General features: G+C 41.6%; 1 protein-coding gene across 1 annotated transcript in view; it reads left to right on the forward strand.

Annotated features, from left to right (window-relative positions):
* ADARB1 (adenosine deaminase RNA specific B1) overlaps nucleotides 1-20,249 on the forward strand; it is a 144,120-nt gene that overhangs the window by 103,310 nt on the left and 20,561 nt on the right. Inside the window, exons 4-5 of the mRNA XM_073551577.1 lie at nucleotides 17,620-17,694; nucleotides 19,050-19,978. Coding sequence (XP_073407678.1) covers nucleotides 17,620-17,694; nucleotides 19,050-19,978 — 1,004 coding nt within the window. The remainder of the gene's footprint in view (nucleotides 1-17,619; nucleotides 17,695-19,049; nucleotides 19,979-20,249) is intronic.

Consider the following 20,249-nt stretch of genomic DNA (forward strand, 5'->3'; position numbering starts at 1 on the left):
GTGGTTAAGGTAGCATATGGACAGATAGATCCAGGTATCAATGCAGTAGGATGACCATGCAGAATAGCCATTTGATTGGACATTCCGGAGTATATTCCAGGTGTAAGGAGTGAAAAATGCCATCCCCATGTGCTCAGGGATGCTTATATTATAAAATATTGATGGTGGAACATGGCTGTTCGACTAGAAATGATGATGGTGGAACACATAATGCAGTGGATTTCTGTGGTTTGTCCTGATAAAGTTTGGAACTTTGAAAAGCATTGACCAATAAACTGTAATGTTGGATTCCTTTCTCCTTATTGTCCAATGGAAGTGCAGGTTTAACCTATTTATTTCCAGTTTTTACATTTACTTATACCGTGGGTCTGCAGCAGCCTAAGCCTTTTTAGTGGTTGTGAGTAGAGATGAGCGAATTTGTTCAGCTCCCTCCTTATTCTTCAAGCTATAGCGCTTACAGAATAAGCTGCAGAGGGAACCGGCTACCTGGATCGCTCCTGCTGATCAGCTATCCAGCGTTGCAGCTGCATGTGTTGCGGCGGTTTCACTGTCACTACACATGCATGGAGAGCCCAACTGCCCACATTTTTCACTTATTATCCGGATAAGACCCTGTTGCGCTTTTTGTCTTTCCAGCTTATTTGCTTTGCTATAATAGTACGCACAATTCCCAGTCACCGTACTAACTTCTAGTTTGGTTGAACGCATTGTGCGTTTCACCATTGTCATTTCTAGTCGCCTGGTCATGTTTTAACTTGGTGGAACACACATTGCGTTCCACCATCAATATTTCAGTAATATGACCGTCGCGGAGCACATGTGGATGGTGATTCTCACTCCTAGCATCTGGATTATATTCAGGAATAACCAATCAAATAGCTATCCTGCATGGTCATGGTCATCTACCTCCTGTTGCATTGATGGGAGAATCAGGGCTGTGGAGTCGTGGAGTCGGTATAAAATGGACCGACTACTAAAATATACAATAAATTGGGTACAGTAATTCAATGCAGAACGTGCTGAATATTTTTTCATAGGAATTTGGGAAAGTTATGAAATGTCCTATAAATGGCTGTTCTATTCCTGATCTAAGGCTACATTCACACACAGCGTTTTTGCTGCGTTTTTTGTGGATACGTTTTTCAGCTGCAAAAGCAGATCAGATTTTTAAAAAACCGCATCACCTGAAAGGTTTTTGAGCTCATAGATAATGTTTTCAATATCAAAAGCAGATTAGAAATATGCTCTATCTATCCATTTATCCATATCTGTCTATCCATATCTAATCTGTACCAAAAAGAATGAAAGCCGGGTAGCACACAGACTAACACTTCCCGCCAGGTAAAGGAGGAGGAAAGAGCATCTCAAACATTACTAACAAGATATTTTGTAAGTGACAAAGTTACTGTAACAATGACAGCAGTTATGTTTAAAAGACAGCTCCTCCAGCTTGTTGTGAAGGACGGTCTACCATTATTATTTGCACGACCAGCTTTTACAGGTCTTAATGGAGAAATTGCTGCAATCTTGGTGTTTCTCTGGAAAGAGAAAGTATTAGAAAATTAGTGATTGAAGAAGCCCTTAAACAAAAGGAAGATCTTAAAAAGACTCTCAAAAGTTACTTCATGTTTCTTAAAATGGATGCCTGCACACGTCACAGAGTGAACTATTTTGCCATCAATGTTCGATATGTTTGTGACAACATAGAAATTGTTACCAAGACACTGGCAGTAAAAGATACTAAAGCTCATCACAGCAGCCAGTTTCTCCAGACCTTAGTGGAAAAAGTTCTGCAAGATTACGAACTCAAAAAAAGAACAGGTTCTTGCTATTGTAACGGACAATGCTTCAAACATAAGTACAATTACACTGATGAATGAGAATAATGAACAACAGCTAGAGGAACATTTAGGCTTCAGTATGTTTGAGATGGAAGGCCACAGTGCTGCTCATGTAACTGAGGAACAAACAGATATTACAACCGAAGAACAGCAAAATTATACTGTAGAAACATGATCTTGTTGAAGCTGCTTCAAAACACTTTCCTATTCATCACATGCGCTGTGTTGTGCACACGCTGCAGCTGGCAATAAAGAGATAGTCTGCAAGAGGGACATGCTGGAAATCTGATTGGGAAAAGTGAGGAAATTGGTTATTCCTGCCAGAACCTCTAAAATTGATTCCATCTTGAAGAGACGTGCTGGGAAAGGGGCAATTGTCGATCAAGCCACTCGGTGGGGCAGCACTTATTTAATGATTGAGCGATTGCTTGAACTAAAACCGTTTCTTATAGATATTGCGAACCCTCAGGTAACCCTAAATGAAGGTCAATGGACACAGGTGGCTGAATTGAAGGAATTGCTTAATCACCCATTTACCGTGACTAAAAAATTACAAGCTGAGGATTTAACTCCTGGCATTTTCATAAGGGAGTGGAAGAACTTGCTATTTTGCTGTTTAATCGCAGATGGCATTTCTGCTTCAATGAAACAGAGAGCGACACAGCTATTGGAAAATAAAATTTTTCTGGCATCGTATACTGCTTGATGATCAACAGCTTACTAAGCAAAAGAAGCCCTGACTGAGGTAGCAGTTAGGAAGAGTGGCCTACAGGAGGACTGCCAGGCGAAGAGGACATGGGTCCTGACAGTGCTACTGCTGCCATATCTTCATCCTCATCAGATGAGGAGTTTGACTTTGACAAGTATTTGGATGACATGGAGCAGGCAAAGCGTTGCCGCAAGGAAAAAGATTTCACTCCGTCTCCTATAGCAAGCAGATTGACCATATTTCAGCAAAATGTTTCACTTGCTCTCAAAGAAATAGAAAAATTCAACCGTTCATCAAAACTGACTGTGCATGAGGCAATTCCTTTATACTTGGAAATTGTTAGAGATGTTGCCCATGTGGTCACGGCTTTGCCTCCAACCCAAGTTACTGTAGAGAGGTTGTTCTCTAGCTTTAAAATTATTAGGTCAGATTTGAGGTCATCTATGAAAGAGGATCTGATGGAGGCAATTCTATTTCTTAGAACAAATTCATAGACTGCACAAATGATATTTAGTATGTTTTTGTTAAACTGTTTTTTTGCCACTTTTAGTTTATTACATAGTGTTATATATATATATATATATATATATATATATATATATATATATATATATATATATATATATATATATATATATATATATAAACATGTAATCGATATTACTTAGTGTATTACATATTTACAATTTATTAGTTTTTTGTGTTCTAAAGTTGTATTCCAATAAACATTATCTTCTATCTAAATATCTTGATTATTGTATCATAAAAATGATTTAGTGTCTGATGTTCACATTGTACTACAATAAATTTTCTACAATAAATTTTTCACTTAAATATAAGCAATATATGTGGGAGTCGGTGTCGCAGGTATGGCTTACCGACTCCACAGCCCTGGGGAGAATGTATCTGTCCATATGCTACCTTAACCAATGATGCTGCTGTGACTCCCTGATTACCTACTATTATACCTGTATCAAGCCCTATGCCTCTATTTCTATGCTGCCCTTGACTCTTCAGACACTACAAGGTAATGACTTGCACCATATAATTGTTTTTTTTTTTACAAATGTATACGGCTGTAACTAGGGACTGTATCACTCAGAATCCAAAATTATCACATCTTAGAGGTTTTCCAATACTGATCCCTATTAACTAGCACTATGCACATCTTACATATTTGGGAAAACCATCTTTCTCTAGCTCTATATTTTGCTTGAATTACACTACCGTTCAAAAGTTTGGGGTCACCCAGACCATTTTCTGTTTTCCATGAAAACTCATACTTTTATTAATCAAATGAGTTGCCAAATGAATTTAAAATCTAGTCCAGACATTGACAAAGTTCCAAAAAAAGTTTTGACGTTGCAGAATGGAGTGATAGCCTTCCTTATTCATAATCGCTTTTACCATGTGCAAATTTTCCACTTTACCAGCACCAAAGCAACCCCAGACCATCACATTACCTCCACCATGTTTGACAGATGACGTCAGGCACTCTTCCAGTGTCTTTTCAGTTGTTCTGCATCTCACAAATGTTCTTCTGTGCGATCCAAACATCTCAAACCTGCATTCGTCTGTCCATAACACTTATTTCCAATCTTCCTCTGCCAATGTCTGTGTTCTTTTGCCCATATTAATCTTTTCCTTTAATTAGCCAGTCTCAGATATAGCGCTTTCTTTGCCACTCTGCCCTGAAGGCCAGCATCCCAGAGTTGCCTCTTCACTGTAGACGTTGACACTTGAATTTTGCGTGTACTATTTAATGAAGCTGCCAGTTGAGGACCTGTGGGGCGTCGATTTCTCAAACTACAGACTCTGATGTACTTGTCTTGTTGCTCAGTTGTGGAGCGGGGCCTCCCACTTCTCTTTCTACTCTGGTTATAGCCTCAAATGAGTTCCAGTAAAGAATTTAAGGCACTCTAGCAAGTGTATCGAGCTCCCAAATCTTGAAGTGCCAAAAATGGTTATGGACATATTACAAGGTTTCGTACAATACAACATTATCCGAGAAAAAAATGTACACAGAAGCCAAAATTACAAAGCGAAGCATATAAACTTTATTTAGATAAACATAGAAAATATTTAAAAACAGACAAGGCTTAAAAAGTGGGATACCACAAAGAGGCACCACTACCCACAAGCAAGCCGTAAGGAGGTTGCACATACCATATATATCCAATGATTGCTATGTACGCACTACTATTAGAGACCCCATACAGTCCTGGTGTACCCACGCAAAAACATGTATAGCTAATCTATAAGCAAAGTAGACAAGTGCAAATAAAAATTACTTCCCATGGGTGATGGTGCCAGCCCCAATGCACGTTTCAGCAAAACGCCTTCCTTTGGGGGAAGACAGGATATGAGACATGGTTTACATACAGTAAACCATTGAATATCATTTTGATTTATATATGTCCCTGACTACTAATGTTGTTAGTGTGTACGTGTAATATTTTGTAGCTGTAGGTGTTAAATGAAAGAATATAATCACGGAAAAAAATTGCGTGGGCTCCCACACAATTTTCTCCTCCAGAGAGGAAAAGCCAGTGACTATGGGCAGATATTAATAGCCTAGAAAGGGACCATTGTTATTGTGCCCCCCCAGTTAAAAACATCTGCCCCCAGCCACTACAGAAAAGGCGCATCTGTCAGATACGCCAATTCTGGCACTTGGCCTCTCTCCCATTGCCCTGTAGTGGTGGCATATGGTGTAATAAGGGATTAATGTCACCTTGCTATTGTAATAATGGAGAGGTGCCAATAAGACACCTGTCCATTATTAATCCAATAGTATGAAAGGGTTAAAAAAACACAAACACATCCATATATAAAAAAAATGTATGTATATCGGCCACGCACGCTCCACATAACCTCACCCAATCTCTAAGCATCTTTCATTTCACCAGAGCTGTTTAGAAGATGCTGAACTATGATTGCTTGCCATCAGCAACAGTTTTCTCACTACACAGCACCTCAGCAGACACTGACCGGGTGGGAGAAATCTAGCATTCCCGGGATCATAAGCTCCCAGCCATTGTCTGCCCCCAGAAAGGAGCAGAGAGCACATGACAGAAATTAACCCCCTCCCTGCCTATACCCATCACACATCTTCCATCTTAAAGGGATCTCCAGTATGGAAGTTAGGGCAAATCCCTCAGCGCTCTGTTTCTAACTCCAGGCTTGTATTAAAGGGATCATTGTTATGGAAGTCAAGGAAAATCCACTCAATGCTCTGGTTCTGACCCCAGACCTCTCTTAAAGAGATCCCCGGTATGGAAGTTAGGACCGTTCCACTCAGCGCTCTTGTTCTGACCCCAGACCTCTCTTAAAGGGATCCCCGGTATGGATGTTAGGACGTTCCACTCAGCGCTCTGGTTCTGACCCCAGACCTCTCTTAAAGGGATCCCCGGTGTGAAAGTTAGGACCGTTCCACTCATCGCTCTGGTTCTGACCCCGAACCTCTCTTAAAGGGATCCCCGGTATGGAAGTTAGGACCGTTCCACTCAGCGCTCTGGTTCTGACCCCAGGGTGATGGGATGATGTGGGATATTAGAGGTAGTAGTTCGGTGGCTCTGGCTGACAGGATGATGTGGGATATTAGGGGTATTAGTCCGGTGGCTCTGGCTGACGGGATGATGTGGGATATTAGGGGTAGTAGTCCGGTGGCTCTGGCTGACGGGATGATGTGGGACATTAGGGGTAGTTGTCTAGTGGCTCTGGCTGACGGAATGATGTGGGGGATTTTAGGGGTAGTTGTCTTGTGGCTCTGGCTGACGGGATGATGTGGGGGATATTAGGGGTAGTTGTCTGGTGGCTCTGGCTGACGGGATGATGTGGGATATTAGGGGTAGTAGTCCGGTGGCCCTGGCTGACGGGATGATGTGGGATATTATAGTGAATGTGGCTATGCGGAGTGGGCGAGGCTATACTCTCAGATAGAGATACAGTGTGTGTGTGTGTATATATATGTGTGTATATATACTTAAACTTAAACAACAGAATATAACTCCATGAGGATGGTCTGAGTGCCCGACGTCCACAGATGGGGGTTGTGCTCACAGCCCAAAAATGTGTGGCCCTCCAAAGAAATGCCACCCCACACCATTACTGACCCACTGCCAAAAACCGGTCATGCTGAAGGATGTTGCAGGCAGCAGATCGCTCTCCACGGTGTCTCCAGACTGTCATGTCTGTCACACGTGCTCAGTGTGGACCTGCTTTCACCTCTGAAGAGGACAGGGCGAATTTGCCAATCCTGGTGTTCTGTGGCAAATGCCCAGCGTCCTGCACGTTGTTGGGCTGTGAGCACAACCCCCATCTGTGGACGTCGGGCACTCAGACCATCCTCATGGAGTCGGTTTCTAGCCATTTGTGCAGACACATGCACATTTGTGGCCTGCTAGTGGTCATTTTGCAGGGCTCTGGCAGTGTTCCTCCTTGCAAAAAAGGCTGAGGTAGCGGTCCTGCTGCTGGGTTGTTGCCCTCCTACGGCCCCCTCCACGTCTCCTGGTGTACTGGCCTGTCTCCTGGTAGCGTCTCCAGCCTCTGGACATTACGCTGACAGACACAGCAAACATTCTTGCCACAGCTCGCATTGATGTGCCATCCTAGATGAGCTGCACTACCTGAGTCACTTGTGTGGGTTGTAGAGTCTGTCTCATGCTACCACAAGTGTGAAAGCACAACCAACATTCAAAAGTGACCAAAACATCAGCCAGAAAGCATTGATACTGAGATGTGGTCTGTGGCCCCCACCTGCAGAACCACTCCTTTATTGAGTGTGTCTTGATAATTGCCAATAATTTCCATCTGTTGTCTATTCCATTTGCACAACACCATGTGAAATTGATTGTCAATCAGTGTTGCTTCCTAAGTGGACAGTTTGATTTCACAGAAGTTTGATTTACTTGGAGTTATATTCTGCTGTTTAAGTGTTCCCTTTATTTTTTTGAGCAGTGTCTGTGTATGTGTGTGTATGTATGTATGTATGTGTGTGTGTGTGTGTGTGTGTGTATATATATATATATATATATATATATATATATATATATATATTATCTGAAGAGCCCGGCGCTGCCCGGGCATAGTAACTAACTGTGGATAGTTATGGCAAATTATCATTATCCTCCATCCCATAGTCCCGTGCCCATATACCCAACATACCTATCCTCAATCCCATAGTCCCATGCCCATATACCCATCACCCATCCTCCATCCCATAGTCTTCATGTATGTCTGGGCCCACTGCAACCATTTCTGCTTGTGAACACTGTTTAGGGGTGGCCGAATAGTAGATTTATGCACCACAGCAAGCCTTTGAAGGATCCTACACCTTGAAGTTCGAGGTACTCCAGAGGCACCAGCAGCTTTAAATATCTGTTTGCTGGTTTGTAAGGGCTTTTTAGCAGCTGCTCTCTTAATCCAATGAACTTGCCTGGCAGAAACCTTCCTCATTCTGCCTTTATCAGCACAAACATGTCTGTGCTCAGAATCAACCACAAATCTCTTTAACAGTACAATGATCACGTTTAAATTTTTGGGAAATATCTAATGTTTTCATCTCTTGACCGAGGCATTGCACTATTTGATGCTTTTCAGCAGCAGAGAGATCCTTTTTATTTCCTAAATTCCTTGAAACCTGTGCCCTGCTTAATAATGTGGAACATCATTCTTAAGTGTAGTTTTCCTTTAATTGAGCTCACCTGGTAAACTAATTATCACAGACATTTGAGATTGATTTCAGTGATCCAAAGAGCCCTGATACACAATACCATCTATGAGTTTATTTGAAAAACAAAAAATAACATCTTTATGACACTTAAATCCAATTTGCATAATAATTTGGAACACAGTGTAATAGATATATATGTATGTGTGTGTATATATGTGTATATATATATATATATATATATATATATATATATATATATATATATATATATATATATATATATATATATATATATATATAAACATTTGTTATAACTAACCGTTTTTAGTTACTATGGCTGCTATGCCTGGGCAACGCCGGTCACTTCAGCTAGTTAAGAATAAAGTCTTTTAATGAAATAATTAGACGCACTGGTTTCCCATCTTTTTTAAACTCACAAGTGAAGCAAAGCCATCGTTCTCCTGTAAAAAAATAGCACCTGTCCATTTTTTCGGTCCGGAAATTGGTCCATTATTTTTCTCGCAAATAAATATGAGCCCAAAGGGTGAATTCTGGACCTGGCAGATTTTGGAGTAGCTTTTTAGGCGTGTGTATACAAAAAGTATTGTCACTTATTTTCAAAAATGAGATGTGTGAACACAGCCTCTTTTGTTATCCAAAAGCAAGCGAGAAAGTGTATAATGGAAGCATAACAAAGGTTGTCTGTGGTAGTTCATTCCAGAGAACAGGCAAAGCTTAAGAAAAGCCTTAGACTGAAGTAGGAGATTTGGATTACACAGGATGTTGGTCTTGGTAGAATGAGAAGCACAGGTAGGGTGGTAAAACATTTGATGGGCAGCACTATAGAGCTTTTTGGCAAGTGTGATATGTTTGCTGTATTCCATACCTAATGGGCAACCAGTGCAATAACTTGCACAGGGTGGAAGTATCAGTATAATGGCAGGACTGTAATATAATAGTCTACTGCATTAGCGATAGTTTGGAGAGAGGCGAGTTTAGTGAGAGGAAAACCGATTAGTAGAGAGCTGAAGTAGTCAAAAACAGGTTGTATCAGAGTGACTAGTTTTTTTTTTTGTTTTTTTTTGCAGTTTCAAGGGTTATATAAATGTGTATTTTGGAATTCTTTTAGAGTTGCAGGTGACATGAGCAAGGGAGTGAAGGAAAGATTGGAGTCATATGTAACTTCAAGGCTGCTTGGGAATTATGTCTAACTACGTACAGAAATGAAAATAGGCACAGGTAGTTCTGTAGGGGGAGGAAAAGCAAGATCTTAAAGTTTGGAAAGTTTTAATTTGAATTGAAGAAAGGACATAGTAAAGACAGCAGAGAGACTATTGCTGGTATTTTATCATAGTCCATGGGTGATGTCAGGAGAATATAAAGTTGTGTGTATATATAGATTAGTAATGAAAGCCTAATCTTGTGAAGGTTTGTACAGTAGGTGATATGCACAGAGAGGAGAACATTGAAGACTAAACCTGATAGTAAGGGTACCGTTACACCTAGCGACTCACCAGCGATCCCGACCAGCGATATGACGCGGTCAGGATCGCTGGTGCATCGCTAGGTGGTCGCTAGTGAGCTGCCACACAGGCATATCTCACTAGCGACATCACTGGGGCCGGGGATCGTTACTTACCTGTTAGACGCGGCGATCCTGCGTCCTCCCGCCCGGCTCCACGCGTCGCTCGTCATCACAGCAGGAAGCGCCGCAGGAAGTGACTGACGAGAAATGATCCAGGAGCTTCTCGCGCGATCAGCGATAACCAGCGGGGGAGCCGGTCGGAGGTAAGTATCACATGCAGCGATATCGCTAGCAATATCACTGCAACGTCACAAAATCGGTGACTTTACAGCGATATTGCTAGCGATATCGCAGTGTGTAACGGGGGCTAGAATAAGATTAAGAGCCAGCAAATGACACTCTGAAAGAGCAGTCATAGTTAGGGAAAGAACCAAAGGAGCAGTATCCTTAAAGAAGACTCATACAAAAAGTTTTTAACACCTAATCCTTACTAAATATGTATGTGCTGTAGAGTAGGTGCATTAAAAAGCGTACCAATTGCCATCAAATTTAGAGCACCATTGATTGATTCCATGGTATTGTACATGTCTGGCGCCGCTGAAGTGGCAGCCTGTTACAGTAGCTCCTTCTTTGCTCTCCTTTTTTCTCTATTTTTTTCTATTTTTCCTTTCTCTTTTTTTTTATTGTTACTCCAAAGGACATTGCACTATGGAAAACCATAAGAGGACCTGGACCTTCGATGGACTTTTTACCTTGTTTTTACTTGGATCTATTGTGTTGGGAAATCCAGGAACTGAAAAAGACCCTATTGTCTACTCCACAGAAGCTATACAGCTGCTTAGGGACACAGCAAGGCAGCATACTGCTAATAGACCAGAGGACATTCTACCAGAAATAAGGAGGACTAAGAGAAGAGGTTGCAGAGCTGGAGCCCTCAGGAAAGCTAGAAGAAGGCGCTATAGACCTGATCTTCCCTCCGTCATTATGGGCAATGTGAGGTCACTCGGGAATAAGATGGACGAACTGTCGGCGCTGACCAGACATCATCGGGAATTAAGGGAGTGCAGTATGTTGCTGTTTACAGAGACCTGGCTCACCGAAGGTACTCCGGACACAGTTGTCTCGTTGGATGGCTTTAAACTCATTCACGTGGACAGGACAAGGGAGAGCGGTAAGAGGAAAGGCGGAGGGCTGGCGATATTTGTGAATGATAGATGGTGTGACTCTAGGCATGTCGTGGTCAAAGGGCAAACATGCTGTAAGGACATTGAGCTATTAGCTGTGGGCATGAGACCTTTTTATTTACCGAGGGAACTATCGCATGTAATCATGATAGCTGCATATGTCCCCCCTTCTGCGAAAGCTGATGCCGCCACTGAGGTCCTACAATCCACAGTGAGCATGATGCAGTCCCTTCACCCCCAAGCACTCCTTCTGGTTTTGGGAGACTTCAATCATGTGTCTCCAGCATCCATACTACCCGGTTGCACACAGTATGTTACCTGCCTTACTAGAGACAGCAAAATATTGGACTTGTTCTTTGCCAATGTGAGAGGGGCATATGCCTCGTCAGCCCTACTGCCCCTTGGAAGATCGGATCACAACCTAGTGCACCTCCAACCAGTGTACAAGCCACTTGTACAGAGAGAACCTGCTGTCACTTGCACAGTGAGGATATGGACTGAGGAGAGTGATGATGCTCTGAGAGACTGGTTTGAAACAACCACTTGGGATGTGCTGCAAGATTCCTATGGTGATTACATGGATGGTCTCACACACTGTATAACGGACTACATTAATTTCTGTGTAGAGAACAGGGTACCCACAAAAGTAGTGAGGTGCTTCTCTAGCAATAAACCATGGATCAGCCCCGGAATAAAGGCACTTCTCAAAGAGAAGTTGGCCTTCAGATCAGGTGACAAGGGCAGGCTGAGAGAGGTGCAGAAAGATCTGAAGAATCTAATCAGACAGGGAAAGGCTAATTATAAGAGAAAGATTGAACTGAAATTGTCACAGAAAAGGATTCATGAAGTCTGGGAGGGTCTAAAGTCTATATCTGGGCATAGACAGACTGTCTTCAGGATGGTTGTAGATAAAGAGGGGCTTAATGAACTTAATCTATTCTTTAACAGATTTACTCACACACTGGCTGCTCCTGCCCCTGCATACCATTCACACCTCTCTGCTGCAATAACCTCACCCCCTGCTGCAACTTGTCAACTGAGCCAGGGTCTGTTCTTCACAAGTACCCAGGTTGCAAAAGAACTGGATAAGATCAAAGTTTTGAAGGCTGCAGGTCCTGATGGCATCAGTGCAAGGCTAATCAGAACCTGTGGGCACTAGCTGAGTGAGATCATTACATATCTGTTCAATATGAGCCTGAGAATAGGTATAGTACCACAACTGTGGAAATTATCGTGTGTGGTACCAGTTCCGAAGAAACCTTATCCGAAAGACCTTAATGACTATAGACCTGTAGCATTGACATCACACCTGATGAAGGCACTAGAGAGATTGGTTCTCACACGTCTCCGTCCTCTAGTGAGCTCTGATATGGACCCTCTCCAGTTTGCCTACAGGCCGGGCATTGGTGTGGATGATGCCATTATCCACCTTCTAGATAGGACTCTCTCTCACCTGGAGAAACCTGGGAACACTGTGAGAATAATGTTCTTCAATTTCTCTAGTGCTTTTAATACCATACAGCCAGGTCTACTGAGAGACAAGCTGGGCCTTGTTGGTGTGGACCTCCAACTCTCCACCTGGATCCTTAACTACCTCACGAACCGACCTCAGTTTGTAAAGGTTCGGAACAGTGTGTCAGACACGGTGGTTTGAAATACAGGGGCACCTCAAGGTACAGTTCTTGCCCCTTTTCTCTTCACACTGTACACTGCGGATTTTAAGTGCAACTCATCTAGCTGCTGCTTACAGAAATATTCTGATGACTCTGCAAAAGTAGGCCTCATCACAGGAGGAGATGAAAGAGAGTACAGAGATACTAACCAAGCTTTTGTGGAGTGGTGTCAGAGGAACCACCTTAGGATTAATTCTGGGAAGACCAAGGAATTGGTGATGGACTTTCGCAAGGGAAAAAATCCACCAGTAGTGGTGAACATTCAGGGAAATGACATTGAGATAGTCGACACCTATAAGTACCTTGGTGTGATCCTCAATAATAAGCTTGACTGGGCCCATCACTTGGATGCAGTGTACAGGAAGGGCCACAGTAGGCTTTATCTGCTCAGAAGGCTGAGAGCCTTCGGAGTTAGGGGGGCACTCCTTGCATCCTTCTTCAACTCTGTTGTGGCATCAGTCATCTTCTTTGGTGTGGCGTGCTGGGGTAGTGGCATATCAACCAGGGACAGGAATAGGCTGGACAAACTGATTAGAAGGGCCAGCTCTGTCCTGGGATGCCCCCTTGATCCAGTTCAGGAAGTAGGCGACAGGAGGATACTGGCCAAGGTGAGCTACATGGTGCAGAATGATTCCCATCTCATGCATGAGACCGTGACAAAGATGTGCAGTACTGTCAGTGACCGGCTGCTTCATCCTAAATGTGAGAGGGAGCGCTATCGAAAGTCCTTCCTTCCTGCTGCAGTTAGGCTGTATAACCAGCACTGTCCAAAACGGAGAACGACCCAGACAGTGAACTGATACATCCAAAGTTGTGATAGTCCGGTTATATCTTTTTTTTTTTTTTTTTTTTTTTTCGTGTATGTACCTACCTACTGTCAATGTAATGCCTTTATGCATCTGTATCTGTACTTGTCCGTGCCTTGCTGCTGTAATGCTCTGAATTTCTCCATGGTGGGACGATTAAAGGATTATCTTATGAGAAGAGGTTATACAAAACAGAAATGTAAATTACGGTGAACAAACAACGACAGACTGGTACAGAAAAGAGAGAGGGTCCTGCCCTTGCGGGCTTACATTCTTATTTCCCTTTAGGCTGTGTTAATCGTTTTTACCGCGGTTTTCACTATATAACCGCTAAAAATAAGCTTCCCAGTCATTTCTATGCATTTTGCACTTTTTGTGCACATTGATGTGTTTTTTACCGCGAAAAAAACGCATCGTGGTAAAAACCACAGCATACTAATTAATTTTGCGGATTTTTCCGCGGTTTTGGCTTCTTCCATGCAGTTTGAAACCGCTGCGGAAAAAAACGCATGAAAACCGTGCAAAAAACGCGCAAACACCGCCACGGAAAAATAGGTGCGGTTTCTGGGAAGGGATTCAGGTTTTTGCGCAGAAATTTTCTGCAGCGTGTGCACTTAGCCTTACAGTATCACTTTGGTACTATTCTGTGTCACATGAGCACTCTTATCTTTTGTCGGCTCATGCAGGGACCGATGTAGACTCCATAGACTTGCGTTGTGAAAGTGACTTGGGGTTCACACAAACCCCTGTATGATATGCAAACATGAACAAATAGAAAGACAGCACTCACCTTTTCTGTGGTGAAAAAAAGTCCTTTATTTCAATTCATATGGACATCCAAAGCGTCGTGTGAGGGGAGATATGCGGAGACATGGAAGGACGACGGCCGTTTCGCACATTGGTGGCGCTTCTACGGGTCCAAGAAATTTTTAAAAATATAAAAGTTCAAATCACCCCCCTTTCACCCCATTCAAAATAAAACAATAAAAAAAAAATCATACCTGAACATTGCGATATCAATCTATCAATATAAAAAAAGAATTCACCCAATCGCAATACGGCGTAGTGAGGAAAAAAAAATTAACTCCAAAGTTAAGAATTTTTTGGTAGCTACTACATAGCAATAAAATGTAATAACGGGCGATCAAAAGATTGTATCTGCACCAAAATGGTATCACTAAAAACGTCTGCTCAGGGCGCAGACAGTGAGCTCTCACCCAGCAGCTCCAGATTCTGAAATATGAAACCTCTATGGGTCTCAGAAAATCGTGACAAACGCAAAAACTTTTTGTCATACATACTTTGGAATTTTTTTTTCACCACCTACCAAACAAGTATAGTTGATTTTTTTTTTTTTTTTTTTCCCCTCCTTTTTTTCATCTGCGTACTCGCACTTACCTTGGGGAGTCATATCGCCAGGTCAGTTTTACCATCTATACAGCCAAATTCTGGTCATACTGGTGCTGTTCCTTGTACTGCATCTTTTAGGAGCTTGTTTATAGAAACTTGATAGCTTCACGCTGAAAACATTCATAGTGTTAAACAGAAAAATTGTATTCATAATCTTTGCAAAACCAGGATTTCTTATCGTGCCGGCAGTGCATGCAATTTTTATTCATAATTACTAACAAACTTGCCAAATTTATTCTGATGCAAATTTATATGCTTGATCATTTGAAATGGCTTTTCGTGATTTGGTCTTAATTTATTAAGTAATGCCTTATCTGTAAAACACAGGATTTTGACTACCTACACTAAGTCAATTCATCATATTATTTTAAATGTTAATTTATTAGATTTACTTCAGTTATAGAAATGAGAATAAAGGCACAGGACAACATCGTGAGGTTGTATGAAGACTTATCAGACATTGCTTTAGGAGCTTTATTTTTCCATTTTTAAATGTGTAGTTAGATTGAAGGTGCGTATGTGTATGTATAGATGTATAGTGGGTGAAATAAGTATTGCACACGTTACCAATTTTCTAAGTAAATATACTAGAGGTGCTATAGACATGTAATTCTCACCACGTGTTGGTAGTAACTCGTCCAATCCACGCAGGCAAAGAAATCAAGCCTTAGTTATTTATAATTTTAAATTATGTGTCAGAATGAGAAATGATACAAAAAGTGTTGGACGCATGAGGAAAGTGAGGTGCAAAAAGCCACGGAAAGTCATGACACCAGCTGAAATTTATCAGTATTTAGAATGCATTCCTGCCACTTAACCAAAAATATCAGCTGGTTCAACTGATGGCCTAAAAAAAAAAAGTCTGATTACTAAAGTGCCACACAAGAAACCTCTTATGATGCATAAACCCAGTGGAATGTCTCAAGACCATCATAACCTTGCTGTTGGAAAACAAATGATGGCATCGGTTACAGAAACATTTCTAAACTACTGAATATTCCATTGAGCCATAATCCGGAAGTGAAAAGAACATCGTTTCACCATAAACTGGTTACGACCAGGTGCTCCCCGCAAGATTTCAGACAATGGAGTAAGAACAATTATAACTAGAGTTGTTCAAGAGCCAAGGACCACCTGTGGAGAGCTACAGAAAGACCTGGAATCAGCAGGTACAATTGTTTCAAAGAAAATTATACGTAATGCACTCAACCTCTATGGCCTGTATGCACGCTCACCATGCAAGACTCCATTGCTGATCAAAAAGCATGCTCCAGTACGTTTACAGTTTGTTCAACAACATTTAGACAAGCCTGTAGCAAATTGGGAGAATATAGTCTGGTCAGATAACACCAAATTGAACTTTTTGGATGCCTGCCATAATACACACCATGTTTGGAGTCCAAAATGCCCTACATATCAACCCCAAAACGCCATACCAACAGTGAATTTTCGAGGTTGTAGCATCAAGGTCTGCAGCTGTTTTCCTTCACACAGCACTGGAAAACTTCATGTAATTGAAGGAAGGATGAATGGGCAAATGTACAGAGACCTACTTGACCAAAAAATCTGCTGCCATCTACCAGGATGATGAATATAAAACATTTCAGCAAGGTAATGAATCCCAAACACACAGCCAAGGAAACTCTCAATTGGTTTCAGAGAAAATAAAGCTGCTAGAATGGCCGAGCAATCACCTGACCTGAATCCAATAGAAAATTTATAGAAAGAACTAAAGCTCAGAGTTCAAATCCTGAAGGTCCCGTCGGCTCCTTCTGTGAAGATTGAGTGGAAGAATGGGCGAAAAGCACAACAGAGCAATGCATGTAACTAGTTTCTCTGAATAGGAGGCGTCTTGAAGCGGTCATCAACAACAAAGGCTTTTGTATGAAGTAGTAAATAAATTTCAGTAAATGTGATTAATACTTTTTACCTCTGTCATTTTTCATTATTACACAACTTAATTTATGGACATCTATGGTTTGATTCCTTTGCTCATGTCAATTGGATGGGTTGCTGCGGCCGCTGCCTTTCGGGACTTATCTACAGCATTCTGTAATGCCACAGATAAGCCCTCGATGTAACCTGAAAGATAAGAAAAACGAGTTAGATTATACTCATCGAGAAGAGGGGGCAGTCCGGTCCGATGGATGTTGCAGGTCCGGGTTCGGAGCCTCCCATCTTCATGCGATGACGTCCTCTTCATTGCTTCTGAAGCGGCTCCTACGCAGGCATATTGATCTGCCCTGTTGAGGGCAGAGCAAAGTACTGCAGTGCGCAGGCGCCGGGAAAGGTCAGAGAGGCACAACGCCTGCGCACTGCAGTACTTTACTCTGCCCTCAACAGGGCAGATCAGTACGCCTGCGTAGGAGCCGCGACAGAAGCAAGGAAGAGTACGTCATCGCAAGTAGATGGGAGGCGCCGGACCTGCAACACCCATCGGACCGGACAGCCCTCCGGGCGAGTATAATCTAACTCGCTTTTCTTATCTTTCAGGTTACATCGGGGGCTTATCTACCGCATTACAGTATGCTGTAGATAAGCCCCGAAAGGCGGTGGCCACAGCTTATATGCGAAAAATGAGGTGACGGGTTTCCTTTAATGATATGTGGTGAGAATTTCATGTCAATAGCACTTTTGGAAATATATTTACTTAAAAAATCTGTTACTTGTTCGACCTTGCGTGTGTGTATAATATAATTATGAGGGAGGTGTGTGCGCATATATAGATGGATAGTTACGTTATAGTACAATTTTTTTTAGCATGTATTAAAATTGACTTGTTTGTTTTTGTTTGCAGAGCGAAGTGGTCCTCAACAGTCCAGGAAGCAGCCAAAGTATTTCACAATGGATGTAGATGATGAAGAAAATATGAGTAAGCTGTAGATAATGAGTTTTAGCGAAGAGCTTCATGTTGGTAAAATGAAGCCTTACACTTTCTCCTTAACATCTGTAAAGGGCAATTTACTTAGTGCCTCCACCAGTGTTTACATTCACACCAATATATAGTATAGCACAAGATAGTTTACCTGTAGACATATTAATCTCCTTTAAGTAGTTTACTTTTTACTCTGTGGAATTTGAGACTTAGTATAAATTTCTTATAAAAGGTACTCGGCACTTTTTATTAATATACTAACGCTAGTTCATGTATCCTGAGGTGCAGTACAGTAAAAAACTGTTTTGGATAGCTTTGTAGAAGACTTGAGTTAATAAAGGTAATACATTGGACATTTACATTTTTTGTCACAGGTAACTAGCATTACAGTTCGTGATTTAATCATCTGAATTAATCTTTACTGATTGCGTTAATAGTATAGATATCACTCATGACCCACACTTTTTTTGGCCTTCCTCACTTTTTAACTACTTTTATTACATATAAATATGGTCACTTGTGCAAATATGATCCTGTCGGCAAGCAAGGATTGCATATTTTTTACTGTTAATTTTAAAATCTTTTTTTCCCCCCCTTGGTCTGTTGAGCGCCGAAAGGAGTAACCTATCGAGCTTTTGCTGGAGGATGTTATAAATGAAAATTTAGCAACCATTCCATCAGCTTTGTTAGCTGGGTAAAGTGGTGTGTGTTTGCTTGTTCCCAGATTCAGTACCTCTTGGGACTATGAATATTTAAGAGCATGACTTTTAATAATCCATAATGATAATATTTAATGGAAATAATGTGAACTTACCTTAACAATTGAAAATCAAACAATGAGTTGTGGAAAAAGTGAAAAAGTTTGAATTTATTTGGACAGGTTTTGACAAAATTTGTGGTTTTAAAAGATCATTTGAGACCTATTTTTTGCATTTTAAAATAATTTTCATTATTGATACAGAAAAATAATTAGTTTCTTTAGTTAACTATTACAATTGTCTGGCGCCCATGCTTGTATGGAAGCTGCCATCGTTAGGAGAACATACCTATAATTACCATTGTAAATCAGGATACTTATGTCCTGGTTATTTCTTGCTTTTCGTTTATTAAGAGTCTTTAGCTAATGTGTCAAGAAGAAAAAAAAACACATTTTTAAAAGGATGTATTACATTTTATCTTCCATGTTAATGAAAAGCAAATAGCTAATAGGATTTGAAATTACAACTTATGATATATTCCGTGACCACACATCACTGAACCAGTGACAAAGATAGATAAAGGAATCTATAAATTTTGCATTTACAAGATCCTGCAACGAAGGCGTTGTAAGTTACTCTTTCTGGGCACCACAGGTTCAAGCAGCACTGACGTTAAAGAAAATCGTCACATGGACGGAGTGTCAAGAAAGGATGGGAATGGCCAAGGTACCGGGGAGGGGGCTCAGCTATCCAATGGGGGTGAGGGAAGCAACAGGAAACGACCATTGGAGGAAGGTAATAATGGACATTCCAAGTTTCGTCCAAAGAAGAGGAAGAAAACGCCAGGGCCTGTGTTGCCAAAGAATGCGCTCATGCAGCTGAATGAAATAAAACCAGGTTTGCAGTATAAACTTCTTTCTCAGTCTGGCCCAGTTCATGCACCAGTTTTTATTATGACTGTTGAGGTTAATGGGCAAGCTTTTGAGGGTTCAGGGCCAACAAAAAAGAAGGCCAAGCTACATGCCGCTGAAAAAGCATTACGGTCTTTTGTGCAATTTCCTAATGCATCAGAAGCTCACATAGCTATGGGAAGAACTCAGTCCATGAACACTGACTTTACTTCTGACCAAGCCGACTTCCCAGACACACTGTTCAATGGATTTGAAAAACCTGAGCAGGCCGACCATGCATTTTTCTTAGGCTCCAACGGGAATGAACCCTTTAATTCAACAAGTGACTATAGCATGACACTGGCTGGATCCTGCAATCTAATCCAGTCCCCGCTTCCAACACCTTCAATTTTTCCTCCTTCCAGTGGGAAAAACCCAGTAATGATCTTAAATGAGCTGCGACCAGGACTGAAATATGACTTTGTGTCTGAGAGTGGAGAGAGCCATGCTAAAAACTTTGTCATGTCAGTCACAGTGGATAGCCAGACGTTTGAGGGGTCTGGTAGGAACAAGAAACTTGCTAAGGCACGAGCGGCTCAGTCGGCTTTGGCATCATTATTTAACATGCAGTTGGACCAGACTCCTTCCCGACAGCCTGTTCCAAGTGAGGGCCTACAGTTGCACTTACCTCAGGTAAGGGACTTGAGCAAACTATTTTGCTTTTATGGTTTTTGTGTCATGAAATATAGCAAAGCTGTGAAAAACCTGTAAAAAATTCATCCATGTGTCTCAACATCTTATCACACAACTGTGGGTCTGACCTTAAGGCAAGTGATTGCATAATGCGTATTATGCCACCCGAGTTGCCAATAATTTCCCGTTAGCTAGTCCCTACCTGCTTAATAGTCTGTTAGGCATGAAAAAGAAATGAACATGAAAGACTTATTGACCGCCACTGCGGGCA

Source organism: Dendrobates tinctorius, unplaced genomic scaffold (genome assembly GCF_039654945.1).
Source record: "Dendrobates tinctorius isolate UK_male_01 unplaced genomic scaffold, ASM3965494v1 ptg000177l, whole genome shotgun sequence".
In the NCBI taxonomy this organism is placed as follows: domain Eukaryota; kingdom Metazoa; phylum Chordata; class Amphibia; order Anura; family Dendrobatidae; genus Dendrobates; species Dendrobates tinctorius.